The sequence below is a fragment of the Danio rerio genome, chromosome 7 (genome assembly GCF_049306965.1).
Source record: "Danio rerio strain Tuebingen ecotype United States chromosome 7, GRCz12tu, whole genome shotgun sequence".
In the NCBI taxonomy this organism is placed as follows: Eukaryota; Metazoa; Chordata; class Actinopteri; order Cypriniformes; family Danionidae; genus Danio; species Danio rerio.
In genome coordinates this window covers 42,751,495-42,777,500 of record NC_133182.1, presented here as the reverse complement: position 1 = coordinate 42,777,500, position 26,006 = coordinate 42,751,495, and the positions used below count along the sequence as shown (strand labels likewise).

Here is a 26,006-nt window from a genome sequence, read left to right as displayed (position 1 = left end):
CACGTTTTCCTCGCCTTTTCCTGCCATGTACCGAGAATTGTTTGTTTGTTTTTGGTTGCCTGCTGCCTGCCTGTATAGACCATTCCCCTGTTATTCAACCAGGACTCTGGATTCCCTGTGTACAACTGTTTGCCCCTGATTGTGATCATTGCCAGTCTGACCATTCTCTGTTTAATAAACCTGTATTTGAATCCACACTCCTTGTTGTCAGCATCTCCCCATGTGACAATTTGTTTGCAGCAAATTGCTTTTTTCATGTTTTTATAGTGAAGATAATATAATAGCTATGATGATGATATATAGTTTAGCATTTTTAGATAATGTAGCTGGATGGTTGTTTTTATCCTACATAATAAAAACATATTGGCCTCAGGACATAAACCACTTGGTAACAAAAATATAAAGATACACTTGATACCTCACTAATTACTCTGAGCATCTAGCACATCTTTTAAATCTTAGCACTGGAATTTGTACAATGGTTTCAAACTAATGGCGCTTTAATTAAAATTTGAAAAAAAAAAACAGAAATGTGTAGCTCAACATATGGCGTCAAAAATCTACCTGCTTTCATCCTGCTATAACTGTGCTCCGTTCCAAACAAACACATGAAAGCGCCTGCTTTGACGTCCACATTGAGTGAGAAAATGGAGCGTGAGAGCCATCATTAATAACATGACCCACGTGATGACACAGCATGCCTCTCATCCAACTGAGAGACACATGGCAAAGCCAGCCATTTGAGACCTCCATTAATTCACAACAGCATAGTGTACAGCAGTTACTTCCATAAAGCAGTTTCATACATCGCACCATGTTTCCTGCTAATGACAAAACACAGAGAGCAGCATTAGAGAGAAACTTGGCAAAAGGTCAAAACTACAGTGGCCACACAACTGCCACATGTTTCTAAATCTTGTCTGTCCTTCTGTTAAACAACTGAGAAACAATCAAGGTTACCAATACATTAAACACGGCAATCCGAAGGGCCTTCAGTTGTGCGTGAACCGAGGTGAGTTTCTTCTTCCGAAAAGGATGCGCTTTGAGGATGTTATCACTTTTCCGGTCCATTACCAAATATAATGGATGTGGCCCACTGCCATCTTGATTTTCCCTCAACACCAAAACAAATTAATCCCACTAATGACTGCTTCAAAAAGAAAAGAGCACCAAAATCAGATAGAAGGAAGCCGCATTCGCCATTCATCAAAGTTGGAAATCTGACAAAAACGAATAGCTCAAACACAATCTAACCCAATCATCCTGATCACTTGGTTTTGATTTTCCCCTTCCCATGGACACATTTATGCAATGAATTAGGACCCCGCGCAAAAGCAGACACATTTATTTGTTATAAAGATAAAGAGAGCCTTTAGTACACTGTGTCCTTCAGCTGTTTTGAACCACTAAAATCTTTCTTTTAGGGACATTAAACACAGTTCCTCAAAATGCATTCATTACTCACTGATTAAAGAGGTGGCTCACAAAAAAATTCAACTTCCATCACCACACAGACTTAATTACCTCTTTTGTAGTTTGTTTTTAGCTATTGATGACAAATTCACAACACTGTATTGGTGGAAAAAGTTCAGCTTACACTTATTTACTTACAACATATATAAATTAATTAACATAAAATAATCAATACAAATCAATCATAAAGCTTTTCAAAATTGTTCATGTCTTCATCAAATGTTTTAGCAGCACTGCTTCTGATTTTTCCACACAATGTTTTCCAATATAAAATTAAGGGGTCACGCATGAAGTGCTAAAGCCCTATTGTATTTGTTAAAATTTTTTATTACTATTATTTTTCTTTAGCTTTAATCTGGAAGAGGAAGACCAAACCGTATATCTACAAATATCTACATGTGACAAAATATGTATAAGCATGACTAATGACTATTATTGATGATAAGGTGTTTTGTGTCTGTAAAGTTTCAGCTCAAAACTTCCCATCAGATTATTTATTATATCTTTCAGAACATAGGAATTGTCTGCTCTGAACACCATGTAGATGCTTTTTGTCCCCTTGTGCCTTTAATGCTAGTTCTCCCAACTCACAGTTCAAACATGCCTGTCAGAGTGTGCCTCAATCTCCACCTCGGCTGCATCAGATAAAACAGCACATTGACAAGGAAGCAGATCTCACGTACCGTTTGTGAGAAATACTACAATAAGAACTTCCCAATGATTATTTGATGTATTTGTAGTGGAGTTGCAATGATGAGTCACACACAATGTCGTTAAAAAGTTCAAGCACACACAGACACACACATATAAACACAACACACACGTTTAACTTTGCACTGGTTTTTCATGGCGAATGTGACAGGATACACGTTAATGTCCACTGTTGTATGAATATCGGTTATGTTAATGTACAAAATAAACCAGATTTAACGTTCACAAACCGGGATTGAAGCATTTTCTTTTATAATTGTACTGACATGCGGCTGTGGTGATAAAGACGGTAAAATGACTGTAATTAATTACAAACATGCAATGTTTTAAAAACATTTTAAACTTGTAAAACTCATTCTTGATCACATTTGATGATGATTGATGATCACAGAGAGCTGAACAGATCTTTTAATCCCAGCTGCTTTGCACATATCCTGTCTTGGTATGATTTTACACGTTACTATGGAGACATGTTAATATGTGGTTGTCAATCAATTAGGTGGGCGGGAAAACGACACTCCTACGTCTTGTTGCGGACAGAAATTAGGATTTGGATCCTATTTTAATGTCAGGAAATTACAAAAAAAAAGAGAATTACTGTGTTTCCATCACTCCAATATGACTGCGGACACATTAAACCTACACACAGTTTTGTCCAAACAGCTTCCCAAAGATGATTTTCATCATAAGTGCTCTTTAAATCTTTGGTCTGTGTGTCAACATTATGTCCACTGTGGATGAGTTTTAGTGTCAGCCATACATTTTGGCTCGTCAAAGACCTAATCGGCGTTAGTGTCAAAAGTCCTTAAATGCTTGAACCCTACATTATATCGCTTCATTATATGGCTTCAATTTTTAATGCCATTATAAGCCATTAACCAAATCAAATCAGCAACAAGGTGATATAAAGCTTCAATTTAAAGCAAAGGATACTGAAATATGAATATAGGAAAATTTTTGAACGGATAAAATCACAACAAACAAGACTGTGTACTTGCTGGCTTTGAATAAGAGAAAGAACTACAAAAGACATTAATTTTAGAAATGACTTGTATAAACAATGCCTCCTTTAGTACATACACCAAAATGTGCATTTACTGGATTTAACTGATATGGGTTTGAGTAAAATGTGGGTAAGACAATAAGGTTGTATGAGTTAATGCATTTACTAGCATGAACAAACAATGAATAATACATCCATTACAGTATTTGTTCATGTTATTTAACGTTACTTAATGAAAATACAGTTGTCCATTGTTAGTTCATGTTAACCCACAGTGCATTAACTGATGTTAACAAGCATGACTTTGGATGTTAATAGTGGGTTAGTAAAGGTTGAACTATGATTAATAAACACTGTAGAAGAATTGTTTATAATTAGTTCATGTTAGTAAATACATTAACTAATGAAACCTTATTGTAATACGTGACAAATATTGGTACTAATCTATAAAGATTCCAAAAAAAAAAAATGTAATTTAGAGCATTTTGTTTGGATTTACTAATTAATTGTAAATCCAGAGAATTTCTAAGTGGTCTCTCTGTTTTCCAAAGAATCATTTTTGTTGTTTTATGTGAATGAAATAAGCTTTGGTTCTCTTTCTTCTACAAATTTATCTGCAATTGATTACCAACTTGTGAACAACAATGTACAACACATCTGTCCTCAAAGGTTTATCAGTTACAGTTACTAATTGGTTTCCCACTGGACAAAAAGTACTAAATTTTAAATCCGGAATTAGGGCAGGTGAATAAATTAGGACAGAATGTAGATTTTTGTTAGTATAATCACGTTAAGCAATAAGCTTTGTCAGCAATACCTGATTTCCAAACAGATTGAATCCATTGATGGCTTCCAGAGCTGCTTTGGCGAGTCCCACCGAGCTAGAAGAGAACAGATCAGATCACAACAGAGCCCCATCTTATTAGGACAAATGAATATTGAAGTAGATACTTTTTTTGCAAACAGAGAACCAAACTCTCATTAAACCCAGTTCTGTTCCTTTTCAGGTGCTGGTATCTAAAGCTGTTTTATCCATGAAAGACTCCTTTGAGGTTAAACAAAGCTAATAATTTCTGTCATTTTTGCTTCTTCAGCCACTCACTCTTGTGAAGCATACGATTAGAGCACACGATTAGAGCTAGGTGTGCTGAGCAATAAAAAAAAAAAAGTATCCAATTGCTCTCGGCGAAGAAAATCAATAGCGAAAATGCAGAAAACGAGCAAACTGAAAGGCATTGGGAGTAATTCTAAATTGAAAAGAACACGGTAGAATCCAGGTCTGCCTCGTGCGTCCCAACCAAACCATCAGCTGTGATCACAATCAAACTACATAAGGCTAAGGCACTATTGATTTTATGCCTAGACAGAAGGGAGACCCAGATATATTGGTAAATTCTGACAATGATGCAGAAAGACTATGTTATACTTACACTCAAGCTTGACCCAAATCTTAGCTAGACAAGGTATAAAAAGAGACACGAATAACATGTTTGTTCAAAGTTTTTATTAATGCTGAAAAGTGGGTTCTGTATTGGTGATTAAGTGAAATATTTTTATTCTCCTTCTAATTAAACTGAACGTTTGCGACAGAATTGCAACAGAAAGTTTTAATCAGCCCTCTAGAGTAGTCCTGAATTACAGCCCTCAGGAGTTTTGTGACTATTCGCAACATCTTTTTTTTTTTTTTTTGGAATCTAAGAATGTTGCCTCTAAAAACACTAAAGCGACATCTAATTGCAATCTTTATTACACTTATATAAAAATGATCACATATCTCATTCTGAACTTCTTCCATAGCAATGCAGCAACTGTTTATTCTGTACACAGGATAATCTTGTTTGCAGAAAACCATAAATTACTTATGAGAAACATATTTGTACTTGCTTCAACTTGTTAAAATGAATAATTTTATTTATGATATTCTGAGAGAACAAGCTTTTTTTTTGAAGTAGCCAAGCTAAGCCAGTATAGACTATAACACTTACTATAAATAAGATAATAACATTATTATCTTATAAAGATAATAATGGCTCAATGATTTTAACAATGTGGCAAATTTAAGTCATCTGATAAATGTAAAGGTTTTCATTAAGGGACAAAAATTTGTCTTAGGTGCATAAAATTACTATACAGCACAATACTAAGTCTTGTGAATAAGACTCATTTACATAGATTTAAAGCTGCATTCACTTCTCAAAATTAGAATAGAGATCTGTATCAAAAAACTATCACTGAAAACTATTACTGCCATTTATTAATCGCCAATTTACTCATGTGATGGCAAGGCTACATTTTTAGCAGCTATTACTGCAATCTTTAGTAGAGCATGATCAGTTATAATGTTATATCGGTTATGTAATAAATTTAGTTGTTTACCTACATAGAGGTTTACCTGCATAGCACTTCGCAAACTGGCCTCCGTTACACTCATCCCACTAAACCTCACTCCTATCCCAGATGAGGCCCCATGTGTAACCCACTGGTCCTACTGCACCCAACCTGGTCTGAGCTGGGATTGTATAGTCAATTCTTTGTATGGGAGTCAGTTTCTTCAACAAGGAGGTTAAAGACCATGGCTTACAGTATAGTGTCTGTCGCTAGAGCACCTTTAGAGGTCAGAGGAGTGAGGTTGACCTGCATAGTACTTCGCTAACAAGCCTCCATTGCAGTAGTATTTATACTGTATGCCCTTCTTATGTTTCCCTTATTCTTCTAAACATAAAAGAAGATATTTTCTAGAAAGCTGAACAACTGTAACCACTGACTTTTTATAGTAGTAAAACAAATACTACATTGTTTTCCGCTGCATGGCGGGGTGCCAAACCAAAATTCACAGCTACATTACAGCTTCTCATTCACAACATTCAGTCATTGTTGTTTTTTTAATAGCGGGTAATAATCACACCAAAACGCATTAAAAGGTAAGTGAATTATAACAGCACAACTGTAACCGTAATAGTGCTGTGCGTTATTTGTTTAACCCTTAAGATGACGACTTAGCTATCAGTTAAGACAAACACAGTTTCCATAATTATACTTTATTTACAGATAAAGGTCTGTGGTTCTGCATACAATGACTTTATCTTGCTGGAGTTTATTGCCCTTTTACTTTACTTCAGGATGCATTAATGCCGGTCAGTAGGTCTCTTGGAGAGATTCATAATTATTCCTAGCAATATAAATCTTATAAATGCTGGAGACATACTCACTACATAAACGCGCTAAAACTCGATTCAGCAGAGTTTATTTGAGAGCGCACAAGAAAATCTGCACTTGAGCAGCGTATATTTGAGAGAGTGCAAAAGTTTTGTGCACGAGCAGAGGAAACTGGTAGACAAGCAAAGAGATTTGCATGCTCGTATTGCATAAATGCGATCTCAAATTGTAATACTGCGCTCATGACATTTTTTCATTTGTCATTAAAATAACGCCATAGGTAGTTGGTAGATTTGTGTAAAAGACCTGCTGCCACAGCTGGAAAAATTCCTAGCATAAACACTGTACTATATGGGATTCAATAGGGGTTTCCAGCTTTTGTTAAAATATCTTATTTTGTTTTCAACAGAAGAATGAAACTCAAACAGGTTTGAGTGAGGAGGATGAGTAAATGTTGAGAGAAATTCCAGTTTTGGGTGAAGTATACCTGCTGTATTATCAATGTTAGAAATATTTGTGCTACTTAATGCTTTTGCAGAATCAGTGATACTTTTTAGGATACTCTGAATATAATGTTTAGAAATGAACATTTATTAGAAATAGAAACTTTTGTAACATTATTAATGTTTTTACCATTTACACTTCCAGTTTTATAATTACAGCACAAACGTTAAAGCTACATACTTTCTGAAAAAGTGAACAAAGTGATTAAAATGAAATAGAAATATATATTTTTACACCAATATATATTATTACACCAATTATACCAGCTCTCCCCTGCTTGACCGACAACTGAGTGGTGAATCATAAACTGATCATTATAAAATATTTCCATACCTGCTTAAAATGCTAAACTAGATTCTTCATTCAGTTAAAAGTGCAAAGAGCAGAAGTCAATACTCTAATTGGCTCAGTGGGGATGCTGTGACTTCAAGATAAGGAACCCGTGATTGAGAGAATCATTATTGAGGCTGGTTATGAAAGAGAGGCAGAGTAATGTGCTGGAGTCACTGCCTATCGACTTGCTCTTCTAAAAAAGCATATTGTCTGGGCAAAGCCACAGTCCACGCTGTCTGCAGAGCGCTGAGAATCACTTCTGCATTGGGCAGATAGCAGCTTCTCTATGTGAGTCCTCTCAGTTAGAGTTTATTCACTCATGGACTCAACCAGAGGAGGTGAAATAAAGTGCCACCCTTTCTGGAGGGTCCTCAAAACACGCTCCAATCTATAACATCCTCAACATGAGCTGAAACATTCTCACATTGTTCCAGGGGCTCAGATGCATTAATGCGAGTGGCAAGCAAACATTTGCTTTACTCCATACTGAGCAAAAGAAGTACTTTGAGAATAAATACAGGTTTAGAAAAGAAACTAATGTTCTGTGCCATTTTAAGTTTTGATTAAAATTAAATTACACAGCTAAATTTTAAAATTAAATACTTTGCCCAAGACAATCAGCATTTAACATGAATATGGATGAGCTGATATAAAAATTTTATACAACAGTTCTGTCAGGCTCTCAAGTCTAATTGGCTGATAGCCATCTGTTATTAATAACAGAATGAATAAACTCACTACAGTTTGACAAATATTGCAACTGTGGGACAATTTTTTTTTTTTAAATGAGAATGTAGTTGTTTAGATTGCAACTATACAGTTTATTTATGAGGATAGTGCCTATTTTAAATCTTTATAATTTCGTAGATACAGCACCTCGGCATCCATCAGCCTGTCATACTGAGCAGAGCAAAGACGGTTGATGTTAAGCCACAAGATGGCAACAAAGACCGCATAGTATGCCCTTAGAGAAGAATTATATTATAATATATTTATATTATCATTACAAATCAGGTAAGTGACATTCTAAGCCGATTTCTCTTTTGTAGGTTATAGTTATGTATTTATACCATAGTAATCTGGTAGTGTTTGCTTTTCTTTGGCTTTTTCGGGGTTAAATATTGTGATCTCCCAATTCCAACAGAGAAAAACTATGACATTTCAGCAAACTGATGGCATTTCATGCCGTTCAGCCTTATAATCTTAAAAGGTGAGCAAAATCACCTGCTTTGTCATCACCTTAGACATTACGCTGAGAATCATTCAAATACTAGCTCTAAGTGACTTTGCCAACAACGGTTTCTGCTGTTTTGAAATAATTTTTGAGACTCTCCATGTGATTTTCTTTTTTAATACATGATAATGCCGTCTAACTGTTGTACGAACACAATTTCTGTATAACGGCTGTATAAAGTCACTGTGCCGATATACACACACACACACAGACATATATATATATATATATATATATATATATATATATATATACACACACACACACACACACACACACACACACACACACACACACACACACACACACACACACACACACACAGGCAAATTATCCAACCACATGGAAAGAGCAGCTGATATTATAAAATCTTATTTAAAAATCTATATTATTTTTTCAAAACAAATTACAAACACTAAAAATTAAAGACAACACAAACTAATTATTTTAAATGCTACAAGTAAATGTAGAAATAAATTATAATGTGCAGTTTGAAAAATGGATATTTATCACACATCACTGAAAATTATTAGTGTTTTTACAGATTATTATACTGGAAAAATGATCAAAAGTCACATATACAGTTGAAGAATTATTAGCCCCCCTTTGAATTTTTTCTAACTTTGAAATATTTCCCAAATGATGTTTACAGAGCATGGACATTTTCACAGTATGTCTGATATTATATTTTCGTGTAGAGAAAGTCTTATTTGTTTTATTTCAACTAGAATAAAAGCAGGTTTTATTTAAAAAAAAAAAACATTTTAAAATTATCAGCCCTTTAAGCTATATTTGTTTGATGGTCTACAGAACAAAAATAAGCAGGGGGCCTATTAAATCAGGATGCTAATAATTGTGACTTCAACTGTTTATGCACAAATAATTAACATTCTGGTTAATATCAACAAGTTACATCTATAAAAAACAAATTAAACTCATTAACTGCTATTATATATGATCAGTAAGACACATTAAAATAACTATACCATCATCTAGACATATTGTTTTTATCTCCAAAACTTGTCATGTATCAGGATAATTTAATGACAAAGCTATAGAAGGGAAAAGAAAAGAAGTGACAAAACTCACCTTGAATGGAGTTCTGTGCTTCCATTGTTATATTTGCTTCCTCGTTCCCACATGCCAAAGTCTGGCACACGGTACGCCCTCTCCACACAGAAGACTAGATTCTGAATAAATGATACCTACAAGTGCAAACATGTCAGAGAAACCCATCACCCCCAGCTCTCAATCTAGACATTAGCAAACAACATGTGAAGGTTTACATTTTTTTATTAGCCAATGCATCAGGATTCCTTTTTGTCACCCATTTAATATTCTGATTATACATGAATTGAATTTGAATAATGATTTAACATACAGAGCAGCTAAAGTGATCCATCACTACTATGGGTGGCACTGGTAATGTCATAAGCCCCCCGATACTTCCACCACCAATGTGGTATGAAGCCATAGGAAAAATAAGATGGGAGAAAGAATGATGACTTTACGGTACATAAATGAGGAAATGTTCAAACACCCGGGGAGGCTGGGTTGACAGCGCTTTTAATTTAACATGAAGAGAACTGAGGGCCCCTAAAGCACGCTAAAATGGGGCATCGAGGAAGGTAGGCGAAAGACAAAATGCAGAGGGGAAAAAAGAGGAGAGAGAGATGGCTTGAGCATTTTTATTTTTGGGCCTGGACTAAGATGATTAATGTGACAAGCTTTATGGTATCTTAATGAATACCGCTGGCCCGGGGTGGCACTATTTTCTCTCTTCTTCCTTCTCTCGGCTGCAGGGAGCAAGTGCAGAGCAGGAGTGTAACTTTTATGAGCATAAAGATGAGTCTGTTGTTTGAGTTTGCTGGATAACATGTTTTAGTTAATCATTGTACTGTTTGCTCTGCATGTCAGTGACAGTCTTTCTTACAATAGACATTTATTCTTTCTTATATTTATTAATCAATTGGAAGCCAAATATTCCTTCTAAGTTTTGTAATAGGTTAAAGTTTTAAATGAGCTTCAAAGAGAATAGGGCACACAAACAGTTCTTAATCTCTGTTAGATATGATTAGAAATTTAAACGAATGATTGTAATTGTTGTCATATGTTTCTGCAGAACAGCAGCAAATATAACCCACAGTCCAAAGACATGCGGTACAGGTGAATTGGGTAGGATAAATTGTCCGTAGAGTATAAGTGTGAATGAGTGTGTATGGATGTTTCCTAGAGATGGGTTGCAGCTGGAAGGGCATCCGCTGCGTAAAACATATTCTGGATAAGTGGGCGGTTCATTCCGCTGTGGCGACCTCGGATTAATAAAGAGACTAAAAGCCGTAAAGCAAATGAATAAAAAAAAAAAAAAAAAAAAATATATATATATATATATATATATATATATATATATATATATATATATATTTTTTTTTTTTTTTTTAAATTTTTTTTTTTACCAAAATGTAGTTAAAAAAATTTGTAAATTCTAAATAACAATTGACGTCTAATTCAACCTGCTGACAATTCTGGTGCATATACTAAACAGAGACAAAAACGAAAGAAGACTAAAAGCAAAAACAACTATAACTGGAAAAAAAAAACTAACAAAAATAAAACCAAAACCAACCTGAAAACAAAAACTGAACAGAGTAAAAAACAAAAACAGAGAAAACAAACAATACCAAGCCAAGCAATGCAAAACCAAACAAACTCAACAAACAAAGCAATAAACAAAACAATAGCTAAAACCAACATAAAAAACAACCAACAAATATAAATTAAAACCAAAGCCAAAACCAAATTGTAAATAAAAATATACTCCTTTGCAAACATTAAATAAACAGATAATTTTCTCACCAAAACATAATCTGTAAACTTCCTGGCTGCAAAACCATCAAGAAAAACAAAAAAAAAAACATAACAAAACCAAACTGAAAAAAAAAACACAAGCAAAAACAAAACAAACAAAATAAACAGAATCATGAACAAAAACAAAACAAACCAGAGAGAAAAAAACAACAAAAACAGAGCAAACAATACCAAGCAAAGCCAAGCCAAACAAAAATCAACAAAGAAAATCTAAACAACAACCAAAACAACAAACAAAATGAAAAACAATATAAAAAGAAACAAACACACAAATATAAATTAAAACCAAAGCCTAACAAAAACAAGTTAAATCTTAAATAAACATTAACTATTCACTGAAATCTCATTTGCAGACAGTTTGGCTGGATGACCAACAAGCATGTAGATAATACATATGAACCGCTATTCTATTATTCTATTACAGCATTCATCAAAATGGACGATCCTTAATTCAAGGATATAAAAGTGGTCGGGTATACCAAAAAACTTAACCACAACCTTTTACTTCTAAATCCAAAGCAAACTACTTAGCCAAACCACAAGCAGGGCAGCCAGATAATTATATAACAAAAAATAAATAAATAAATGCTCTGCCAACGATGGGCTGGAAAAATATTAAACTGGCAATTTCTCCCTGATTTGTTCTGCTGTTCATTAATAATACAATGTAATGGGCTGCTGATTTCATGACTGTGTTTTTTTAATTGCATTACACACCCGAGTAGGCACTGTTTAGAGACGTCAATTAGGCCTCTTTTGCAAACAGCAAAATAAAAGCTATACTGTGACAATTTGCTAAAGCTTGGGTGGGAGGCTCAGCTAAAAAGTTGACACCGCCTGTCATGTACACCAAAGAGCTGTACAGAAAACAAAACATTTAAGTAAAAGAACATTCTTGAAGATATACAGCACATAATGGGGGATGCATAAATAGAAGTTGAAGTTATTCAACAGGCAGTGGTGCACCAGTTGAGTGTTAAGTAAATGCCTCTATGCGAAGACAGCAGGAATAAAAGATGCTATTAAGGAAGTCTGCACAGCCCAAAGAAAAGAGAGAGATTACACAACTATTATAGCAGCAGCTCACATATCTCAGTTTCTCCTCTGCTGTGTGAATCCAGGGGTCAGAGGTGAACGCTGCTTGGATTTGAAGAGGCCCTTTAAAAGACAGTTTCTTATTTCTTGCCAAAGTATTTTCCAAACAGAGTGCTTGAACAGTTGCATAAATGATCTCACGACTTTTTGCCCTAAACCATTTCAACTCAGCTTAACTTTTTTTCTGCGGAAATATTTTTTTACAGCTTAATTGCTCAGTATAGTCATGGCCTGAAAGTCTTCAGAGCAAGTCCTCAGGCACACGGAGAGACACCCAGTGGCTACAGACATGATTTTGGGTGGAAAACATTTCATAATCTATCCAACTGCAATCATCAGGGCAGAACCTAACAGTCCCATTGAGATTTAAAACTCTTCAATCCAATAATTCCAATGTCCTGTACATAACGTACTGTACTGTAAATAGTCCATGAAAGTACAGTGCCAATAAGTTGTGTAATGTTAATACTATAAGATAATACCTTTGTAACAATCTAGATATGTAGATATTCTGAGAGTTTTTTTTTTTTTTGTACACATTCACATTGGTAAAGTTTTGGTTTTGCCTACAAAATGTGTGCATTGCCTATGGAGTAAAAGGAAAAAGTTGAAACCACTAGTCTATACTCCACCTTGCTTTAAAAAAGTTTTTTTTTGTTGTTTTTTTTGCTCTGAATGGTAAATCTGTTAAAATCCTGTTAAAGGGAAATCAATTGTACTTATGCAAATCTCCACAATATGTCAAATAACAATGAAAATTAATACTTTAAGGGATATTTATATGTAAAGCAGCATAATTGCAATATTATGTATTGTTAAAAGAGCTTTTTATAATTAAATGAACTGAACTGATATGAAGAGATGCTGGTAGTTCTGGAAGTCAAATCATACCTCATCTGTGTTGTAGATTATTTGAAGGCCAGAGCAAATCATTTCAACCAGGTACAAGAGAAACAGAGACAATGCATCGATCTGTAGGAAAAGGAAAAAAAAGAAGGGTTTCATAACAATATTACTTTGTTTGCCTTATTTTAAAATGTAAAAACAGATGCTGCCATTTGGAATTTAAATGTATGAGGCTTCTGAACCCATCCACTTTTAATTATTTAAAGGAATAGTTCACTTAAAACTGAAAATTCTGTCATTATCCTTTACTTGTTCCAAACCTGTTTAAATTCCTATTGAAGAACACCAGAAACCACTGACTTCCATAGGTATGACTTTTTTTCTGCAATGGAAGTCAATGGTGATCAGTTTGTTTGTTTGTTTGTCTAGCTTTCTTCAAATTATCTTATTTTGTGTACAGAAAAAAAAACAGAATAAAAAACTATAAATAATAAATATAGAGAAAATCAGTGAAGAAATGGTCAGTAAATTTAGATTTTTGGGTATATTGTCCCTGTGAAAACAGTCCAATGTAATCCTTAATACTGTAGACAGATATTTCTTTATTTGGTCCCACTTTATATTAAGTGTCCTTAACTACTATGTAGTTGCATCAAAAAAATAAATACAATGTATATTTTAACAATGAATCAGAAATCAGATTATAGTGTAGATAGAATGAATAACTTAATCAGAAAAACGTAAAACAAGGTTTACAGGCCATTGACCGCTGGTGCAGTCTGCAAATATGAAAGAGGCTACACGAGCAGGGATTACGAATGAGGTGATATAATCCATAAGATATGAGTAGAACAAAAAGTTTTCCAATACATACAGTGAGTGAGACATGCTACGCATATCCCATGTCTGAGGCAAACAACTACTGGGAGTTATAAAATGTGTAAATAGAAGGTGGGAAGCACCTGTAGATGGTTGTACTCCTTATACGGGTAAACCTCATCTCCAGTGTCCACGTTAAAAATTGAATGCAGGCACGTGGATGGACTCGGGTCTTGCTTAAAATTCTCCACCTGTGAAAACATCAGAAAGAACAACAATAAATAAATAAATAAATAAATAAATAAATAAATAAAAAACAGAGGAAAAGCTGAAAAGTTCTTGAAAGATGCAAGATATGACTAAGGTATCGACTGTTATATTATTTATAAAATGTTTACTAAGATAAGTGAGTGAGGAGGGTGGTAGTGGGGGGATTGTATCAATGTTTCTTGAGGTCATGGTTCAATTGTGCCCCTGAATGCCCTTTTATTACATATAAAGTCATGTCATGTAATACTGAATTAAATCAGCAAATGCGCATCAGATTTTAAAGCAGCGAATTACAATTAAGGCGATGTGTGTGTTTGGGAGCAAAGCTGAATGCGTCAATCTCTCCACAAGAAAGATGCAGTGCTCCCAGATGTCTGCTTGTCTTGAAATGGATGAAGCCGGAGCACAGCTCTGCTCATTTAGAAGCATCTACATTTATTTCTCAAGCTTGTTCTTTCTTTTACAGCTTTACTGAACAAAAATACATGCTTTGTCTTTACTGATGCTTCAACAAAGAGAGAAAAAAAATCTGGTGTATTGTATGCACACAAGCAGATTTTATAGGTGTGTGGGGAAAGCTTAGGACAGTGCTAGTAAAGTAGCAAATGTCAGTTATAATATTTCAGAAAGAACTGTTGCATTTTGTGGATACTTGTGGACTCTATGTCAACTGATGTCATACTGGTTTGGATATGTACAGTTAGAGAAATTTTGTATATTCCATGTAACATGTTGTGCAAATGATAGTACTTCCCACAACATGTATGTATGAATGAATGCATTTAGCTAGAAAAACATCTGCTTTTACCAACTGATAACACAACTTCTGTTGTCGCTTTTTCTGAAAATTATATCAACCATTTATTCACTATTGTTCTACATATGTTTGGCTTTGTTTCTTCCACAACACAATAAAAATATATCTTGCATAAAGCTGAATTCCTGTAACCATTTACTTCCATGGTCATTGTTTTTCCTACTTTACTTCCTTAATAGTTAACTTTTTTTAGGATACTTCAAAATATGTTAATTTGTGTTCGACAAACTCAACAGTTTATGACCATATGAAATACTGTGAGCAAATATTCCTTGTTGGGCGAACTATCCCTTTAAACTAAAGAAAAAAAGCCATTTGTTTCCACATTTACTCTATAATGAAGTCGTCTAGTTAAGGTCATTGAATTATTCTCTAATCAGGCAGAAAACAATGTGCAGTTCATGGTTGCATGCAGTGAAAGTCTATGTGAAATTTAAGCAAGTCTAGAGCAAAATACATATTTAAAAAGTAGTAAAAATAAAAATAGTATATTCACATTTTTATAATTAAAATTAAAGCAATTATAAATGCTTAAAGACAATCTTTAAAAGCAATGTAAATTTCTGATGTGTTCAAATAAAACATCTTAAAATTTTTTATTTTTTCTATTACCATACAATTATTTTGATACCTATTTTGAGGTTAAGAATGGTTAGGAAACGTTAGCAATCAAAAAGCATAACTAATTTAAATTAAGACAAAAAAAAAAACACATGTACCAGTATTACATGTATAGTCTTTTGGGTGGTTTAATATACACATGGACTACTAGTACATGTGGCAATCTAATTAGTATTAATAATTTATCACTGGCTTGAGTCTTCTAATTTCATTCACTGCCATTATTATTTAGCCATAAAAACAACTTGTTATGCTGTTTGATGTTGCAAAATTATATATTCTTATTATATTATTATTACTTTTTTGACTGTTTACCGCCATTTATTATTTCTGGTCATTTACCCTATGGGCAAATGACTCTGAAGTTCAACAACAATCACAGAAAACAGCTTACTTCCGTGTTGCAGACAAGGGTCAATACAATTAACTCAATTTGTATGACTGAATTTAGTGATTCTTTCAGAGTTATTCCGCATTGCAGAATTCCAAGAACCTTACGCATGCTCCAGCTATCGATATTCATCTCTAATATTTGCTTATTAAAAAGCAGAATGTTGTTGACTTGAATACATAACATACCGGATGAAATTAAAAAGGTGATCAAACAGAAGAAGATGATGATAATAAACGGTACACTGAACAGATGCAAGTCATAGACTCGAGTAAATAAGAAGATTATGCAGACGATAGGTGAGGCTTCTGCACTGAGTCACCACAGAAAAGCAATCAGCTACCCAGCAGACGTGACTGCCGCAGGGGCTTTTTCCCAAGATGTCAAGAACGAGGTCACAAAACATATAAGCATAACTATTTAATGTGACACAAAAATAAGACAAAAATTGCAAAATAACAAATAAAACAGCAGAAGTCATAAAGTTTGGTGCATTTCTAGATGTAAACCCAATAATGATATATATTAATAATAACAAAAACACAAATTATAAGATGAACTGATTATTTTCTTCAGGATAAAGGTGTAAAGAAAAAATCTAATCAGTCTGTGCAAGAGCACTACACATTTTAGATAAATAAATAATGCCAAATTAATGTATATTTAATAGTCATTTTGATATTCTGACAACTATGGCCACTGTTTTAAATAATAATAATAATAATAATAATAATAATAATAATAATAATAATAATAATAATAATATTATTATTATTATTATTATTATTAGTGTTATTATTATTATTATTATTATTGTTATTATTATTATTATTATTATTATTATGTGTTGATCTCAAATTAATACTTAAAATAAATTACTATATTACACGGGATACATATTTTAACACAAAAGATACAATAAATAACCCACATCATTTGACCACTACTAGGCAGTCACATCAAGATATTTTTGCACAGGCTGTATGCTATAAATCCCAAAATGCCCCAGAGATTGCTTGCGCCTGCCATGGGCATGCATTACCAGAATATCATCTCTTCTAAAATCCTGCAGACACAGTGGGATTGTCTGCTCAAAGTCAAAATATCAGTGTGCACAATATAGCAAACAATATCCCCTGACTATGTTGGTCTTAACACAGATAGAAAAAAGTGAATACATGTTGCAAAGAGGTCAGTGAACCAAAAACAACATAATTCACAGATTCTCCAAATGTCCCTATGGTCTTCATCGACTGCCTGCGAACAAATTCTACTTTGAGCCGCCCTCAAGCATTATAGTTTTAGCTGTGGCTTGTAAAAGTTTGGTTCACGTTAGTGACATTTTGAGAAGTAGCCATCTTCTGTGTTTAAAACGAAATGTGACTTGCACTTACAAAGAATGAGAACTTGGCACCATCATTACCATTCATATCTGTGTTTCCAAATGTTGAGGTCTCTAGAGCTAAAATTCAGATAATTTAATGAGTGTTTTGTTTCCAGCATGCACTTTAAAGCAGTAGACCAATCACAAAAGACTGGGCTAACAGCAGTTAAGTGTGGAGTACTGAAAGGGTCTGCCTTGTGCCCTCTGGTATTTTCAATTCACATAACTGGTATTAATTTACGAAAAAATGTCTGTAGAGTTTTCGTGCAGATAATACCAGTTGAAATTTCACAATTCTCTCATTTGAAGATTGCATGACCAGTAATTTTCTTGTTAAATTTAGTAAAGAGCATGTAATAAAATCCATACAATCAAGTTTTTTATAATACAATTTAGATCTACATCAGAGATGCCCAAACTTGGGCCTGCAGGCCAAAGTTGGCCCATAGTAACTTTTGATTTGGCCCACCTTCCCATCTGAGGAGTGATGAGAATAGTTTTGATATTGTACATTCAAGTTTAATGCAACCATTTGTTTTCTGTTTGTTTTACTGTTAAAAGCTAACTGAAATTAAATGTTTCAATTAAATGGTGTAAATTAATCAGAGTTTGTCTAAATGTACATACTGTCACCTGACAATGCAAAGACTTTGGTGAGCAAATTAAGTCAAAGGCAGATTCTGCTTGACTAGTCGGCATTGAACTCCACTGTGTTAAAAATGTAAGTGTTTATGATTTTATTGCAATAAGATATCATTTACAAAGTTATACAGCATTAGTTAATATGATTTAAAGTTATATTTCCTATTAATTTTGAAATATTTTAAAAATAAATGAGGAAATTACCTATGGCAACTTTAATGTAATATATTTACTTTCTGCCCATGGCTCTCAATGATATTTGGTTTTTGGCCTTTCAAACGAAAATGTTTCGTCAAGTTTAGTCAAGCATTCATCCCATAACCCTGTGAACTTTATAGAAATAAATGTGAACAGAAATTTAACTGATTCTGATCAATCACAACAAAGTAGGGTCTTTGAATGGAGGAGTTTAGAGATTGACTCCTTGAACAAATTGATTCAGACACAGTAAGGGGCCATTCATATATAGAAAGGGTGCCCAAACTTTTCTTTTGAAGGGTCAAAGCCAATCTTAATTGAGCCATAGACACCTGTAAATAGTTACCATGGGTAATTTCCTAATTTATTAACAACGTTTAAAAATGACTAGAAAACTAGTCTTTATTTTAACTTTAACTTTATATTAACTGATACAGTATTTTTTTACATGTAGTAATTAACTTATTACAGTAAAATAAAAAAAAATACAATTTATAACAGAATTACACAGTTTTTGCCTTGAGTTGCTCGCCGATGCCTTCTGCATGGTTCTCTATCTAGTCCTCACTCCATCGAGAAACAGTATCTACATCAATGGTCTTAAACTCAATTCCTGGAGGGCAGCAGCTCTGCATGGTTTAGTTCCAACCACCTCCAACTCACACCTGCTTAATAGTCTCTAGTAGTCTTGAACACCTTGATTAGTTGGATCAGCTGTGCTTGATGAGGGTTGCAAAACTGTGCAGAGCTGCGGCCCTCCAGGAATCCAGTTTGAGACCTATGATCTACATTTAAAAAAAATCTGAGTCATTTACAACATTCAATTGAACAATTTAATTTCAGTTCGCTCTAAAGGTGAATAAAAAGCAATAAAACAAACAAAAAAAGGTTTCGTCAATTAGAAATGACAATCTCTGTGGTAAAGGCATTTTCCCCATCCTTTTAGACGGGATGGTGGGCCAAAACAAAGCTTACAATGGGCCAACTTTAGGCCTACTTTGGACATCTCTGATATATAGCATCTAAAACTGTGTGGAAAAACAAGGCCTGTTGCTTTCCTTTCCAATTTAATATGTGCTTCTGGGCTCGCATTCCAATGGCTTCTGTCATTCCTTAGCAAACATCATCCATGTTCTCAGAGCATCCACATCTGACAAACCCTTGCTACAGCTCTGATACACATTTCATTTATGGAGAAGATTAAAAAACTGCTGTATTCAGGTGTGCTGCATTTGTCTGAGGTAATTAGTCTAGCATTATTACTAAAATGTGTAACCCATACAAAGTGTGAAGCTGATTGGTAGGGCTGAATGATTAATCAAAAATTTATCGAAATCAACATTCAGAATCTATTATCGATCATATTTTTCCAGCTCAATTTTTTAAATTATTTTTTCCCTAGTATGTCTGGAGTCACATGACCATGCTGTGTTAAGGATACTTTATACTTCTACATCGAACACACTGGTATTGTCCGATGCAGACTTTGTGCAGTAACATACGCGTGCACATCTCAAAAAAATTGATTACACGTCACACATTTGCACTACATTGACAATTATTGGAAGCTGTGCCAGAGATGACATATTGTCCATTACAATAAAATTAATATTTGCATAAAAATAATCGTTTACAGAAGATTTAAGAAATGCACTGTTTAAAATATTATTTACAGGATATACAAGAGTTGTTTTATTTAGAAGAGATACTGCTTATTTTCTACATTTAAAATAAAAAAAAAACACTGAAAACAATTAATTTTGTTTCCAAAAGGGCAAGTTATTTATTTGTGACTGTTGGTTTTAGGCAATGTGTGTGTTAATTTCAGTTGTTTAACATTGATGTTCAATAAATAAACATATTCCTTTGATTGTTACGTAATGCACTCTTCATTAAAAATCTTTCACTTGTAATATGTGAGTATATATATTGTTTAAAACTATTTGTGCTTGAACTATGTAGGCAAAAAAATTATAAAAAAAAACAATAATAAATAATAAAATAATACAAGTATTTGAGTTAAAATGTTCAATTAATCGAGATTTAGATTTTTTTGTCAAATCATCCAGCCCTACTGATTGGTTGGTTCTTGTCACACGATACACTTGTGGCATTCTAAAAAATTCAGATGCACAATTATTGAGTCCGCATCACTCCTTATTTGCATATGTAAACAATGTAAAGTGTGAATAACCCCTTAGAAGAGCTGCAACATCTTTAGAATTAAAGTCTTTTTTACCTTGTACCCCCTCAAAAAAAGTGAAACATTGAAAATGGAATAAGATGAGCCACAAGACTGAAGCTCCTCTAGCAGTCATTATCATATTATAATCTGACAGTTACAGATTAGACAATTCTCCCATCAATATAGAAGAAACTGGGCCAACCTTTCCCACTGACCGCATCACACATGAGCCCCCACTGAATATTTTAAGTGTTATAAATAAGTGGCCCATTTTTTTATTTTTCCCTCTCTTGTCAGGTCACGAGAGCCATTCTTCTGTCCCAGATACACAATGTTTTATTTTTTCTTTCTTTTTTCAACACTAGTTACACAGCTGTGTAACAGCCCAAACACAGCTGTACGATTCAGCCAAAGAAAAAAAATCTCATTCCTAGGTTTAAATCCATGTCTCAGTAAAGCAAACATGGATAGAAGCAATAAAAGCGATAAAGGCACCTGTGAGACAAGGGATGACATTTGAAACATCTGTTAGTCATCACTGCCTGTAAAATTAAACCAATAAAAACTGAAAGCAAAACAGCGAGTAACCTTCAGTTGCTACAGGAACATCTATTATTCTACGTCACACTACTTGCCAAAACCAGGACTTCATCACAGTGATTTATTGTGTGTGACTTTGGATTGACCTTTATTAAACTCATGAAAGCTGGAAGCACACGCTGCTTTGGGAAAGAATTCTTCTTAAGGATGTTTTTGAGAGGAAAAAGTTTTTTCTTTAAAACTTGCCTTCTGCTGTCTTAATTTATAATAATCTGCATAGATTTCATCCTAAAAGTGTGTGTATGCCTCTAAAATAAACATTTTAAGATGTTTATTTAACTATAATTTATTTCTGCACTTACTGCAATTTAAATAATAACAAATGTGAATGTATGATAATTTTGCTCAATGATAAGCTAGGTTACCTTTGAGTAGGTAGTTAACACACTAAAAATAAAGATGAAATGCCAGATTGCGCTGGGAAACATGGGACATCTGGTCATACTTTTCGGCGACTAACTCAGGCTATTCAAAATTCTGACAGGCAGTGTTGGGCAATTACGAGTTACTAGTAATGGGTTACTTGAACGACATTACCTTTGAAGTTAACTAACATTGTAACACGTTAAATAAATTAACCCCGTTACCGTTACAATATGACACATTTGTCCGTTACTAGAGAGATTAATTAATTTTGGCTGCAGTCTAGCTTACATCTTTCTGCTTACAGGGACGACTCTTTGTGGGATTGGTTGATGCTAACCAACCATCGTAAAGTAGATGCGTGGTGTATAAGACGCCAGCCACACTGGACAAAAGTAAAGCAAAAGCAGAGACCGGGTGCACGCAAGCGTGCATGCGTGAGAGACAGAATGCATGCAAGGTAGGCCGAGTGTTCGCGCAAAAGATATATAAATAAGCACAGATTTGTTATCCATATAACAAAATTGATTGATTTAATAGACACAGTGACACATTTCTGTTATAATTCAGAACATATGATCTAAATGTATAGTTTTAGAGCTTTTTTATACAACAGCAGATTTTGCACTTTGAATATACACAGCTTACTTCAGTAAGCTTATAGTAAGCTTCATAAGTTGTTGACATACCATGTTTAATTTGTGGTTAGTTAGAAAATTGCTTATAGATTTCATTTTTGAGTAGCTGCTATGTTTTTTTTTTTTTTTTTTTTGTTAAAAATGCCTGGTATTACGCGACTCACCCTAATTGTTTGTTCTAACCAAGTCATCTATTATTTCCTAAAGCAAATTAAAAATAATATGACTTGGCAAACAATAGGATCAGACAATATCTTCCAATATGTTCCTCTGGCATTCCAAACAATTTGTGTCAAAAAATCTATTTACTACTGTGCGTTCTCTGTCCTCCTGGCAACAACAATTGCAGCCATTTTCATGCACAAGATGCTTGTGGTTTCAGAAATGCTTTTTTATGTGTTAAATAATAGCATGAATACCTGTAATTTGAGGAGCACAAATATTAAAAAATCGTGTTGTGTGATTATTTTAAATTCTCCCCTCCTATAAAAGTAGCATCTGACTGCGAAACTCCTAAAAGTCTCCATGAACTGGAAGCTGCAATCATTATTGTTATTATTATTTTTTTTGGTATTGTGACGCAGTTCCTCGAGAAACTGAATTTTAATTGAGCAAACAGTGGGCGTGGCTTATTTCTTCTACCATGGGCTGAATGGATACAGTAAAGTGGGCATTTCATTCAGAAAGATTGAAAAAATGGGTTTTAGAAGAATTATTACAACCTAACATGACACCTTCTGCTTAAAATTTCTGTTTGTTGTCAAAACTGACAGTTGGAGCAACAGGGTTAAGGATGTTAAGTATGTTAGCCACACCCATTAACTCAAAATCATGTCATCTGATAAATTAACTGAAAACAAACAGAAAGTGCATTTTCAGATTTTGATTAAAGATTAGAAAGGCAAACTTTTTTATATTTATTGGCAAGCACAAATGAAATTGTTGAAATATCAAGCCAAATCCATGCGTGTTCAATAAAAAAAGGTCAGGAAAGGGTTTTCTCCAATGGCAAAAATATTAGTAATTTATTAGATACAAATAACTAATTTGATGAAAGAGCTCTGGGTTACGTTACCCCAATGCAATGCAAGAAATATATTTAGAAAGTTCGCAACTAACATGCATTTCCCTGACTCCAGCATATATAAACAACTGATATTAACAGGTGGAGTTTTGGTCCAACGTTATTTATCAGTCATTCTGCAGCCCTTTGGCTCTTGTACCCAAACATACTTCCTCTTTCTGCAACCCTTCTCTGTGTACCAGAACTGAACAGTTAAGTGTATCTTTAATATGTTTCACAACTTCTACATGCACCCAGCTCTTTGTGGCATGTCTAGATTTCTTAATAGACAGCAGTCTGGAGCAAGGGCCCCCGCAGTGTATATATTCTTATTCTGCTATTTCCCTCTTGTCAGCAGTTACTTCTAAAAAGTATGAAACACATTAAGAAAGAAGAAGTATGCTTGGTCAATATATGATGTCATACAAAAGAAAAAGATTGATTAATCTGTTGTTAGTCTAAACATTTTTTCTAATAAAAATTAAAGACACAAAAGTAACAAAAATAAATTCCTTTTTCACTACAAATTGTTTACCACAAAACTGGCAATGTGAGCTAATAAAATCATATGGTTAGTTTTGATTTCTTTGGACTTACATTTGCGATGCCGCAAGCTGTTAGTAAACCTGACCCAAAATGTTTGCATATTGAGTGAAAAAAATGAAAATATTTCCAATACCTGTTGATTTTTAGTATGATACTTGTTGATTTTTAAAAATAACTGCATTTTTTTCTATAGAGCAGGGGTGCCTAAACTTCTTATAAAGAACCAAAGAGCAAACAGCCTACAGCCGAGGGCTGTAAGCTGAAGGTAAATATATCAAACTGTATTACAAAGTTGCCAGTTCATTTCTTATTTTTTAATCCTTTTAGGAAAAATAATGCTTTACATCTATGTTTTTTACATTTTATAATTAACTTACTACAAAAAAAAAAAAAAAAACTTGGTGGGCCAAATCAAAGGTCTATCATAAGCTGACGTTGGCCCTACTTTGGGCATTTCTGCTAGAGAGCAATGTCATATTGCAAGAAATATTGTTACTGCAATAGTCGACATCTTCGAATATAGTATATTTTCCTAATATCGGGCACATGCAGCCAAATGTTTCCATTCAAACGGTTTCCTGTATAATGATTATATTGGTATCCTTCATCTAATGTAAACAGAAAAAAAATATTTAGAATTTGCCATTTAAAACCATTCCATTCATTTTATAACTTTGATCAAACCAGCAAAAAAAATGTTTGCATGATTTGTTTGATGTTCTCTTCTTTATCTCGACATTACTAGGCAAAAATGCATATGCCCATTTCATAGCCCATTTTGTGCATATAAAATGTTTGTACATCAAGCCCTGTTTTATGCTGTAAGGGAGAAAACATGTGCATCTTAACTATAATTCCAGCCTTCATGCTTTTTTGTTGCTGCTTTTCATCTGTGACTTATTTTTCACAGTGTGATATCAGCAGCATGCCACAGTAAACACGACTGTTGAACATACCTGTGGAACCGATGATATAAACAGTGGCAAAGCATTGTGAGTTTATTAAAAGCCCAGTGTTCTTTGTGAATGCTATAGACAGATGTTAATGAGCACTGCACTGTGTAATTAACTGTATAAACGAGGCATTATAATTAAGACACAGAAAAGCTTTCTTGCAAATCAGGTCTTGGGGGTCAGGAATAAATGAAATGGAACAATTTCAAAGGCACAAAAGAGGCATAATTGCTCAGGTCTACGCTGAGAGAGAATACTTGCTTTAGAGCAATGGCCAACTGTAAAAGCAGCATTAACTTGAGCTCTTTTTTGCATGGCAAATGAGACTACTCTTAGTGTTAAAGACAGGCTCCACAACAACTGCGCATCTGAACATCACCTAAAATGTAAATTCAAATGCTTCCAATTCATTAACTGCTGAAAAACTGAAATGATTTGCAAATTAAAAAAACACTTTATATCAAAAAACTAAAATGTGCTTGGTAAATGCATTTGTTTCCAGTCTGTTTATAATTGTGCATGCCACTTTTTAAAACCGTAGGACTTAGTATGCTTTTAAAAATGTTTTTGAAAGTCACTTATGTTCACCAAGGCAGCATTTATATAACACAAACACAGAATAAATATATACACTCACCGGCCACTTTATTAGGTAAACTTTACTAGTACTGGGTTGGACCCCCTTTTGCTTTCAGCACTGCCTTAATCCTTCATGGCATTCAACAAGGTACTGGAAATATTTCACAGAGATTTTGGTCCATATTGACATGACAGCCTTACGCAGTTGCTCCAGATTTGTCGGCTGCACATCCATGATTTGAATTCCCTGTTCCATCACATCACAAAGGTGCTCTATTGGATTGAGATCTGGTGACAGTGGAGGCCATTTGAGTACAGTGAACTCATAGTCATGTTCAAGAAACCAGTCTGAGATGGTTTGCGCTTTATGACATGCGCTTTATGTTACCCTGCTGGAAGTAGTCATCAGATGAATACACTGTGGTCATAAAGGGTTGGACATGGTCAGCAACAATACTTAGGTAGGCTGTGGCGTTGACACGATGCTCAATTTGTACTAATGGACCCAAAATGTGCCAAGAAATCATCCCCCACACAATTACACTAGTACCAGCAGCCTAAACCACTGATACAAGGATGGATCCATGCTTTCATGCTGTTGACCCCAAAATCTGACCCTGTCATCCAAATGTCGCAGACTCAACGTTTTTGCAATCTTTTATTGTCCAATTTTGGTGAGCCTGTGCAAATTGTAGCCTCAGCTTCCTGTTCTTA

General features: G+C 34.2%; 1 protein-coding gene across 4 annotated transcripts in view; it reads right to left on the bottom strand.

Moving 5' to 3' along the window:
• The window catches only part of phkb (phosphorylase kinase, beta), a 138,634-nt gene that overhangs the window by 85,214 nt on the left and 27,414 nt on the right, over positions 1–26,006 (bottom strand). For all 4 annotated transcript variants that reach the window (XM_073908869.1, XM_693105.10, XM_005166403.6 and 1 more), the window contains 4 exons: positions 14,186–14,293; positions 13,269–13,349; positions 9,504–9,619; positions 4,005–4,068 (listed from right to left, as the gene is read on the bottom strand). In XM_073908869.1, the coding sequence (XP_073764970.1) occupies positions 4,005–4,068; positions 9,504–9,619; positions 13,269–13,349; positions 14,186–14,293 (369 nt within the window). The remainder of the gene's footprint in view (positions 1–4,004; positions 4,069–9,503; positions 9,620–13,268; positions 13,350–14,185; positions 14,294–26,006) is intronic.